This window comes from Sceloporus undulatus, chromosome 4 (genome assembly GCF_019175285.1).
Source record: "Sceloporus undulatus isolate JIND9_A2432 ecotype Alabama chromosome 4, SceUnd_v1.1, whole genome shotgun sequence".
NCBI classification, from domain to species: domain Eukaryota; kingdom Metazoa; phylum Chordata; class Lepidosauria; order Squamata; family Phrynosomatidae; genus Sceloporus; species Sceloporus undulatus.
In genome coordinates this window covers 144693831-144705221 of record NC_056525.1, presented here as the reverse complement: position 1 = coordinate 144705221, position 11391 = coordinate 144693831, and the positions used below count along the sequence as shown (strand labels likewise).

Sequence of the window (11391 nt, the reverse complement as noted above, 5' to 3'; positions counted from 1 at the left end):
TTGCCTGAATGTGTGTGTGGTAGTCTATCACACAATAACGTTAAACCCCATGATTGCGTTCAGATTGCCATTGGATTATACTTCCAATTTCCCTTGTCTGATGAACTCCATAGCTCTGTGAAAGACAAATGCTGTTTTACCAGCATTTTCTGCCACCACCAGTCCAAATATTAATTGCTGATTTCACTTTGCTAACCTTTATATCTCAACACATGGATAATGACTTTAGTTGGAGGCAAATCAAAGCTAGTTATACAAATGTTGTTGTTTTTTCCAAAAAGCATTTAAACAAAGAATGTGATGTTAGCAATGACAAAGACACAGAACAGCTAAGCGTAACAGAGTTGTGACAAGTCACACAGAGTGTATTTTCCGCTCCAAATCTGCGCCTCTACCTTTAAGGGAGGAGGTGAATAGGGTAAATGAAAAAGAAATAAAGAACACAGTGAGAAAAATGCTAAGTAAGCATGACTGGAAAGCAAGAGTGGAGGAGGAGTTTCAGTCTCCTCCTATTTCTTAACTGGGTTATTTTCTGTCAACTTTTAGGCCTGTTTTATAACAAGTGAACTCTGTTCTCTGTTTCCAGGACAGCTGCAGAAAGTACAGTGAGCGCTGTTAAAGAACCTGAAGGGCAGGCATTCATTGACAGTTCACTTCCCTCTTGCAATATTTACTTTGAAACACTGCAAAAACCAACCTTTATTTTCTCCCTAGAGATCAGAAGATTCTCTGTTCCAGGTATGTAGAAATCTAGTGTGATATGCCTGTCTACTACAGAAAGATTTTAAAATGTTTGTGCATTCAGGCTGTTTCAAACAGTTGGGCTTTAAAAGCTGTTTAGATTTTAAGGGCTTGTATAGATTTTAAAACACACTTTACATTTCAATGCGCAGCCATTTTAACTTTTAAAATTGTTGAATTGTTTTTTAAACTTGATATTGACACATTTAAATGCTTTTGTATGGTTTTTAAATTGCATTTTCAATTTGCTGTTCACTGCCTTGAGTTCCTATATCGGGAAGAGAGGCTAGATATAAGTTAATAATAATAATAATAATAATAATAATAATAATAATATAGAAAGATGAGTGAGAAACAGATACAAAATGTGCATGTGGTATCATTTTGACTACAAAGTTGGCTGGCAGTGTGACCTTCAGGACAGTAGCAAAATCTTTAGCTAATTTGAGAAGGATCACTGCCCCTATGATATGTGGCTGGAGGAATATGGTAGGTCAAAAATATTTGTGACCACTATATGGTGAGGAAAACATTATGTAGGGAAGTCACACCTGTTGTGGTAAAAGGCTGGTTGTGTTGATGAGTTCTGTCATAAAATACTTTAAATCCAGTGACTGCGAATGTATGACTTGGTGGCCTATTACTTTTGCTATGATTCAGCTTTCTCCCTCCTGCTCTCAGTGTGTGGGAGCTGGAAAACAGAACCAGCTCCAGGATTTGGGTGACTGTCAGACTTGGGTCCTTTTCTTAGCTAAGATTCTTTCATGTTGCTTCTAAACCTTTTAGATCTACAAAGTCACAGTGTCACCACTCTTGATAAGCAGTGCCAATAAATGCTCAGTCCAAATAAATGTTTCAAAACCTTTTGGATCTACAAAGTCACAACGTCACCACTCTTGATAAGCAGAGCCAATAAATGCTCAATCCAAATAAATGCTGGGGACTGGCACTTCTACTTCTGTCCAATAAACAGACTTGTCTAGTGGCCGCACTTTGGCTATAATATTAATTGGTGCCTTTTGCAATACCAGCTGACAGACGCAACAGTTATCTATATGAAATCCTGCTTCCTCGCAGCACTATAACATAACCTATGTAAGTTATGTGTGATCAAAGCTCAATATCAGTGTTTTATGATATTTAACCATTCAAAGCTTTGAAGAGTTGTAAGAACTATGGAGAAACTCCAAGACTTCTCCAAAAAGGAATATGATTATTGCAGCCTCATATGTTCATTGTGATATTAACTGCACCACAAAATAACATGTCGGCAAAAGAATAGAAATTATAGACTGGGAAATCCAGTCACAGGGGTGATTTCACTTTTGCACTGCAGATTTTTGGCTGGGAGACTGTAGTTTTCTGGTGATTCCTAAGGCTGCAAGAGAAGGGGAGAACGGAGAGAGAGAAATCCCATAATGCATGCAAACAGCATGTTGAACTCAGTTCTATATGTACAGTCAACTATCACAAAGACGGTGATTTGTTAATAATTTAGTAGAGTGTTCTACAGTTCTCCTAACACATTGCAAATGTAAAGATCCTGAATTAAATAGATTGGATTCTGTACTAAAGAAATAGGCTTGATTATGATTTCAGCACGATTCAGGGTTCAGTCCTAGGCATGCTTACTGAAGAGTAAGTCATTTGAATTCAGAAATATGTGTTCAGTTTATTTACACACAGTTCATACAGATTTGCTTTCCTGTTCATGGTAATCATGATTAACTGAAGTCCCCTTGCTTTTGATGCATCTGCTGTAAAGATAACTAAGGACTAAAGCAGACATGACATTAAAGATGAAACTATACTCCTCTTATTTTAAGCACAGATGCTGCAGTCCAAGTGTAGAGTGTATTGGCACTGTGACGCTCCACCTTCACTTTGGTTTAGATTGAGCCCATGTGTACTTTTTGACTGTCCTGCAAGATTAGTGCCCCATTAAAGTTTAATGAAACAAATCATTTGCTTAACAATACATAACAGTACTGGGTATACTAAAGCCTACTTCACATATTAGGGTCCCAATATGCAATCTCCTATTCTAGACAATCAATCAATTTCTAGAGCCCCAAACATACTGTAGATTAAAAAACACTGGAAAAAAGATATATAGTTGCTGAAGACATCTTTAAATTCATATCTGCATTGGTCCAAAGTCTGGATTCCACTCTCATTACCTCAAACATTTGCCTGTTTCAAGTTTCTGGCAATCTTAGTTAAAATTGTCACTTGATTTTGTATGTGAGAGGGGTCTTCTGAAGCTAAAAAATATGTCTTGCCTCTGAGGCTCTAGATCATCAAGCACCAATGCAAAATGCACTACAAAAACACATTGGTGCTTGGTGACCTATACTATCAATTCAGCAAAGTTGAAAGTATACCTTCATAATGGAATGGTTTCTAACAAGCTTTAGCCATATTAACCTTTGTGCATCTTGTTTTGTGACAGATGGCCAATGAAGCAAACCCATGCCCATGCAACATTGGGGATAAGTTTGAATATGAAGGGCTGGGGCATGAAGTTTCTGTTGAACACATCAAGGCTTACCTGAACAAACCTTCTCACCAAACTGATAAAGCTGTGATAGTGATTCATGATGTATTTGGGTGGCAGCTGCCAAATACCAGATTTATAGCTGATATGCTTACATCTAACGGATATATGTAAGAAATTTCCCTGATTTTTCTGTCATACCTTATTGAACTCATACCTCATCCAACTTTATTTAAAAAAATATTATGTACTTTGTATTTAAAATATAACCTAGTATTTTTCTTCAAACATGCTTTCTGTTTTTGCAAACTTACATACAAAGAGATGTGGTGGCTCAGTGGTTAAGATGCCAGTTCTGATTATTGGAAGATCAGAAGGTTGGCAGTTTGAGGCCCAAGTGCTGCATGATGAGGTGAACTCCTGTCACTAGTCCCAGCTTCTGCCAACCTAGCAGTTCAAGAGATAGGTACCACTTCTCAGTGGGAAGGTAACAGCGTTCGGTGCAGTCATGCTGGCCACATAGCCACTAGAGCAGTCCTTCCACAACACTGACTCTTCGACTTAGAAACAGAGATGAGCACCACCCCTACAGTCGGTTATGACTAGACATTCATGTCAAGGGGCTACCTTTTCCTTTTTACTTTTATGCACAAAGTAACAGAATCAACCATGCAGAACTGTTTTGAATAATAATACACAAGAATTACATACATTGTGACTGAACAGATTTGCAGTGTGAGCAGGATTAAACAACTGAGGAGGCTCCCCCCTCCGTCCCCGATCATATGAACTGCTGTTAATATGCCTGAACTTTGGGTTCAGAAGTGAGGCTTCTTCTTCTCACCTGAACATGTGGGTCAAACTTGGCACAATGGTAAATATGTTTTTGCATGTAAAAGAAACATTAGAAATGTATCTGCACTGTTAGGGATTGGGGGCAATAATTATCAAGATTGTAATCTAGGCTGCAGGAGCAGAGAAAGCAAGGAGAGGGAGTTTTATGATTCCATTTTGTCCCACAGTTCTGAAGAAAGGTACTCTTCTGAAGCTGCTACTTGCTTTAGAAGGAAAGCTCCCATTGCCACCAGCTGCATCTGCACTGTAGAAATAATCCAGTTTGACACCACAGTTCAGTGCTATGGAAAACCTGTGGCTGGTAGGGTTTAAAACAAAATAGAGATCACCAGGCTGTGGAAGGATGATGCTAGGTCCTTGTCATTTCTGAACTGGTTTGGGGGATGAGAAAGTTTTTAAAGTTCTTCCATCATGGTATTCAAGAGGTGGATAAGCAGAGTACAACAATCAGAACAAATGCTATTCCCAGATAGAGTATGGACTCACTGAAGCAACAGAATTTCAGTTCAATGAATCAAGTATTGTCTTACCAAATTCCCACTAGTTTAATGGGTCTACTCTAATAGGGAATAGCAAATGGATTCATCCTAATGTTTGCTCCCCTACAGTTAGTAATGGACATAATTAAGACTTCTTCCAGCTTGACACTCCACCCAACAAAATCTTGGTTTTACAGTTCTGATCTTAGGAGTAGGGAAAAATTCAGAAGGAAGATATTAGAGATCTTTCCCTTCCTTTAGGAGTTTTAACGGAAGACACTCCATAGCCCTAATTTCCATATCTGAAGGACTTACAATGTTCCTTAGGCTTTGGAGACCTGCAGGACCTCGCCAGGATATATTTTGAAAGTATTTAATTTACAGGGGGAAAAAAACTTCTGCATATATATGGAGTATATTTAAATAGACAGAAGCTAAATCTTAATCTCAGAGAGTGACTCCGAATTTTTCATTTCCAAACTGCAATGCAAATGTCAAAAGTATGGTATTAGAAAGCATGAGAATGCAGGTGGTATGCATTATTTTTAATTACGCTGTGCTAATTTTTAGGCTTCTGTTGTTGTTAACTGACCTCAAGTTGACTTCAGCTCATGGCTATCCTGTGAATGAGACCTGTCCTCAACCTCTCCGCAGGCCCAGGGCTGTCTCTTCCCTGATCAAGTCTAACCATCTGGCATATGGTCTTCCTCTTTCTACTGCTTTCCACATATACTAGCATTGTTGCTATTTCTAATTATTCCTTTTTCCTCATGATGTGGCCAAAGTAGGACAGCCTGACTTCTGACTACATTCTGACTTCCAATGATAGTTTGGACTTGATCTGTTCTAGCACCATGTATGCTTCTAGGATATTATAAAATGAAATGTATGATGGTGAGAGTAGTAGTGGTTGGTTCTCATATCCAGATTCAGTAAGTTAACCAATAGCTTTGGTCCAAAAATACTTCCATGTACTTTCTATACTGGTTGATTGGTTTTCTCACGGGATCTTTGAAACATCTCTCACCATTTTATACAGGAGGGAATGAAATCATATCTTCTTAGATTAATGCCATGAAGTCCAACCGGCATGGGTTTATGTACACAAAACAGCTGTACTACTTTTGTAAAGGTTTTGGTGTTCACACAAACCACTCACCAGACCAGATAACTTAATAACTTAAATTATTATCAGGTAATATTGTCCCTGCTGCCAGCCTATTATAAATCAGATGGTTCTCCAGATGATGATGAAGTATTATTACCATCATTACTCATGGTTGGCTGAACTGGCAGTGACTGATCAAACCAAGTATGGAAGGCAACAGGTTTCTCTGCCCTTTTGCAAATGGTTCTTTCTCCTGAAAGAAATGTTCTGAATATTTAATCTGTTAGAATATATTTATGCTCTTTCTGTTAAAGAACATAGCCGAGAATTGCAGGGTATGTACACTTCCACTTTATAGACTAACATTGAGGGATTTCAAAATCAGTATTTGATAAATGAACTTGTATTTATTTTCTATACAGAGCAATTTGCCCAGACTTTTATAAAGGACAAGCACCTTGGACACCATCTTCTGATTGGGCTACATTCGACGATTGGATAAAAACACGAGATTCCAAACATATCAACAAGTAAGAGTTCAGGTCAAATGGTAGTTATTTTTCCACACTGGATATTTAAGTCTGATGGGATGCCTGGCCCATTAAAGCTGTACAATTCAAAAGGTGTGGGGAGGGTCGCATGTATAGATCTCAAAATCAGCCAGAACATTTTCTTATGAGAAAGCTGTAAACTGTATGCATTTTCCCATTTGTTTTATGAATAGCCTCATGCTACACGGTGCCATAATCGTTACACTGTGAACTAAGCCTTACCCTAACTGGAACCACTCTGATATCAACCAGTGTGGAAAAAGAGGGAGTGGGGACAAAACTAGGCAACTGAGCCCCAGTTGTTTCTTTAGGGCTCTATCACACTACAGTACACTGTTGTTTTATTATTATTATTAACCTTTATTTATGAAGCGCTGTAAATTTACACAGCGCTGTACATACAATCTTTTTAGTTAGACGGTCCCCTGCCCTAGGGCTTACAATCTAAAAAGACAAGACACAGAAGGAGAAGGGATTGGTGGAGGGAAAGGGTAAGAGGTCCAGCAGTTCCTCGCTACCTCCAAGGCCTGGACCAAGGCAGATGGACTGGAGGGAGGGCTTGGCTTCATAATGGATGGTTAATCTTCTTCCAGGGAAAATACATACTCTCAAGTAGGATAATACATATACAGTACATAGCAATACAGGAAATGGTTTGATAAACAGGCACCAAAAGAACATTAAATAGTAAGCGACAATTATGCAATGCCTGGGAAGGCTTCTCTGAACAGGATGGTTTTCAACTCCGTTTTGAAGCTGGTTAAAGAAGTGATGGCTCTTGTTTGTGGAGGAAGAAGGTTCCAGGAGTGAGGGGCAGCAAGTGAAAAGGGGCGAATCCGGGATGGGGCAGAGGAAATCCTGGGCTGAGACGGGAACCCTTGACTAACAGAACAGAGGGCCCTGGGGGAAGGTGAGGAGAAAGAAGGTTTGATAAGTAAGGAGAGGCCAGTCCATGGAGGGCTTTGAATGTTGACAGCAGGAGCTTATACTGAATGCGGAAAGGGAGAGGGAGCCAGTGAAGGGATGCCAACACAGGAGAGATGTGGTCAGAGCGGTGGGTGGCAGTGATAATGTGTGCAGCTGAATGCTGGACAGAGATTAAAGGACGGAGGTGAGAAAGAGGAAGCCCAGCCAGGAGGACGTTACAGTAATCCAGTCGTGAGATCACTAGGCCATGGACCAGGATCTTGGCAGTAGAGGCGGAGAGATATGGTCGGATTTTGGCAATGTTGTACAAAAAGAATCTACAAGCCTTGGCTGTGGTCTGGATCTGAGGGATACACGACAGAGAAGAATCAAAGATAAAACCAAGACTGCGGGCTTGGTGGTCTGGTTGAATAGAAATGTTGTCCACAGAGACAGAAAAGGAGTGTTGAAGGGTGGACTTAGGAGGAAAGACAAGAAGCTCCGTCTTGGACATGTTGAGCTTCAAACGCCGATGGTGCATCCACTGCGAGAAAGCTGTGAGGCAAGATGAAACTTGCTGTTCAAGCCTTGGAGAAAGGTCAGGGGTGGAAAGATACAGCTGGGTGTCATCGGCATACAGATGGTAGGAAAAACCAAAAGAGTTGATGAGTTTTCCTAAGGACAGTGTGAAGAAAGAAAACAGAAGGGGACCCAGAACAGAGCCCTGGGGAACTCCAACGGATAAGCAATATAGCACTATTATTCCACTTTAACTGCTATGGCTGCATCCTGTGGAATTCTGGGGTTTGTAGTTTGGTGAATCACTAGAGCTCAGTGGCTGAGAATTCTAAATTCCCTTCCCAAACTTCATATCCCAGGATCCCATGTTGCCATGCCAGTTAAAGTGGAATAATATTGCTGTAACAGTATAGTGTGACAGAGCCCTAAAGACACACAGAATATATCCACTATAACTCCTTGAAGGAAGAGTTCATGTGCCCTTGAAAGATGTTATAGAGACTCGTACATACAGATAGACTGCATGAACAAGCGTGTTAACATTTATATTTTCACAAAACTTTCTTCAGTTTTCTTTGCCAGTCCACATGTCCACTGCTTATTTTTATACCTCTTTTTTATGTTTCCAGTGTACTTGACTGCGACACCTATTTATTCAGAACTTCTAAGTTCCATACCATATTCTCACTTTCCAGAGGTGTTTCCATCTATTTCCTTATCACTGTGAGCAATTTACCTATACATTCAATAACTAAATTTTTGCCCGACAGCTTTGCCATTGATGTAATCTAAACAGTCATCCTGGCTCAGTTAATTATCTCATGTCCATGCTCCTCTGTAGCAGATAAATGCTACAGTCAAGCACACGTAAATGTTCCCACTAATGGTTTTCTATAAAGCCAGCATAGTGTAGTGGTTTGAGCATTGGATTATGACTTTGGAGATCAGGGTTCAAATCCTTGCTCAGCCATGTAAACCCACTTGGGCAAGCAACACACTCTTACCTTCAAAAGATCTTGTGATAGGTTTGCTTTAGGGTTGTTATAAGTTGGAAACGACTTAAAAGCACACAACAACAACAACAAATGGTTTCTAACTGATTTCTTCACTCGCTTATATTTTTGTGTCTCAGGGAAGCAGATGTGGTCCTGAAGTATCTGAAGGAACAATGTAAGGCAAAGAAGATAGGTGTCATTGGATTTTGCTGGGGTGGAGCTGCTGTTCATCACTTGATGTTGAAATATTCTGAATTGAAGGCTGGCGTATCAATTTACGGTAGGTCAGGTGGTACAATGGAGTCTACATAGACTGATAACTCTGCATGCATGACAGAGGGAGAGATAATGAAAGGAAAATGACCCTTCCAATTGGAACATGCTTTTGTCTTGTCACAGTACGGAGCCATTAAGGTTGATTACACTTCCATGCTCTTTGGAGAATATATCCTGTTACTTATCATTTAAGCAGAATTAGTTCACACATCACATAGCCTGTACTATACTTTATAATATGAAAGAGAACCTTTTAGCTGTTTAGTGGTTACCATTTTACATTTAGGCTGAGATCCTTCACTGGGAGATGTATAGTTGGCCTTCTGTATCCGCAGATTATTTATCCATGGATTCAATGATCCACGACTTGAAAATATATACATTCCAAAAAGCAAACCTTTATTATTTATTTTATTGTGATTTTTTTTTTAAATGGCTTGTCAAATATAGTTACTGAATCTGTTGAGGAACCTGCTGGTCTTCGATTAGCATATGACCCTGTCATATTTTTTGACTGAAATTATGTGCATGTAGTACTTGAAAAGCTATCTCAAGTTAATTCTAAATTATGTCCATATATGTTGTTTTGTGACTGGTTGTGTTTTATTATGCATCATAATGATCCTTACCACCAACCATTTTTAAAACCTAGTTTTAAGACTTTGTTCCTTAGGGCCCACAGTCCTGACTGTAAGTCATGATAGCCTGGCCTTTTGGGAACTGCAGTCAAAAAATCTGGAGGACACTGGGTTGCCCACCTCTGGATTAACTGTTGTTGGTCCAATCAACATAGGTTTTTGTATGTTCTTAAAATCACTTTTAATTAGATTTTTAAAAATATTTTTACCTTGACCACCAGACTTCTGCACCAGATTACAAATTACTTTTGAAAGCATCAAGAGCAGTCAACTGTTCAGCATAGAAGGTTGCTGTTTTGAGAGAAAACATCTAAAGCTTCCTTGATTTTACAGATCTGATGTTAGGCTAGACTGAATCATGAACTGAATTTCTTGGTTAATACCCCCAAATTAGAAAATTGTTACAAAACAAACTTTGCTTAGGACAAGAGGTAAAAATAAATTATCTCTTATAGAGTATAGGATAGAGTTCTGTCTTATGAAGGACAGTTTAGGGACTAGGTGTTACATCATATATAATTTTGCTAATTTTAGGCTTTGCATAAGCTTTAGTCATGGATGGAGGTGATGATATCAAGGTCAAAAGACAAAACTTCTGACCTGAAACCTTCTTTCATATCAAACTCACTAGCATCACAATCACTTTTAGTGGATTTTTTGTTTTTCAGGTTTATGTCTCTGTGAAACAGAAAATGAAGTGCTCCTACATAACATCCTGGAATGACAAAAAAATGCAATGCCAAAGATACAAAGCTATTTACTTAATGAAAGTGTTGTCGTTTAATTTTAATGTAGCTTTCCCCCTCAAATTTACTCTAGGAGTCATCAAGTTTACAGAGGACAATTGTCAGCTGAAGAACCCCACATTTTTCATTTTTGGAGAGAATGATGATGTAATTCCTCTTGACCAAGTAAGATGTTGTTTCAAAATGCAGAATCATTAAATTATGCATCAAGTAATGTAAGAACTGCAAAAATTAACTCTGGAAAATTAATTCTGTGAACACAATGTAGCCCTCTTTTCTTAAATTCCAAAACATTTTCTATACTCTAGTGGACAAAGCTAATGATTCATTCAGATATTTAACGGTCATAAGGTGAACCTATGTACTGTATATCATTATCAGCTCTGCTCAAACAATTTTATAGTTGTGGTTGTTTTGTTTCTTTTAAGTTAAATCTCTTTCCTAAGTGGAACAACAACCAGACCTTCATTCATACTTGATATTGTCTGCTTTAGGTTTGGGTGATGAAACCTATGAGAATTAGTTTAATGAGAAGGAAGTGCTGGTACACATGTGGCAGAAAAAGTTATAAAAGGTCAATTGTTTCCGAAGGCAAGATAAATGTACTAAATTAAAATTACTGTGCTGATTCATGTTTCAAAATAGCATCAGGAGTTGCACTTACAACACATTTTTTTCAAGTACTGTTTTTAAACAGCACAGTTAAAAAGAAGAAGTAAATAGTACATGAGTGAATTGACTTCTTGTCCTATGAGCTGAACAGTGTTGGGCATTTCTTGAAGTGGTCATGACTGCTTTGCTCTTTGTTTCAGGGTAGATAAACAAATGGCAAAGCAATCATATCAAATTGGGGGTCATTATGTCTTTGGCTAGACATGTAAAAACATCCTCAGTTTCTAGCCCTCATGACTAATGTAAAACTGTGCATAGTTCCTCATTCCTAAAAGAAAGAAAAGCATCAATCATGTGTAAAATGGTTGTGATGTTTGATTTTCTTGCATACGTGCAAATGAGGAATATGGGCTTAAATTCAATTGTTAGTCTCAGCTAGAGTAGAAGTACTGAATAAATGGAACTTAG

General features: G+C 38.6%; 1 protein-coding gene across 2 annotated transcripts; it reads left to right on the top strand.

Annotated features, from left to right (window-relative positions):
- Window positions 1–546: 546 nt before the first annotated feature.
- LOC121927853 (carboxymethylenebutenolidase homolog) lies at window positions 547–10539 on the top strand. Of its 2 annotated transcripts, none has more exons than XM_042461811.1 (5): window positions 547–738; window positions 3194–3408; window positions 6103–6210; window positions 8789–8931; window positions 10385–10539. In XM_042461811.1, exons 2-5 carry the CDS (start codon window positions 3194–3196, stop codon window positions 10507–10509), a joined length of 591 nt encoding a protein of 196 aa, XP_042317745.1. In that variant the 5' UTR covers window positions 547–738; the 3' UTR covers window positions 10510–10539. The 2 variants fall into 2 exon arrangements, with proteins under 2 accessions (XP_042317745.1, XP_042317746.1); XM_042461812.1 differs by lacking the exon at window positions 547–738 and adding an exon at window positions 1693–1836.
- Window positions 10540–11391: the final 852 nt, after the last annotated feature.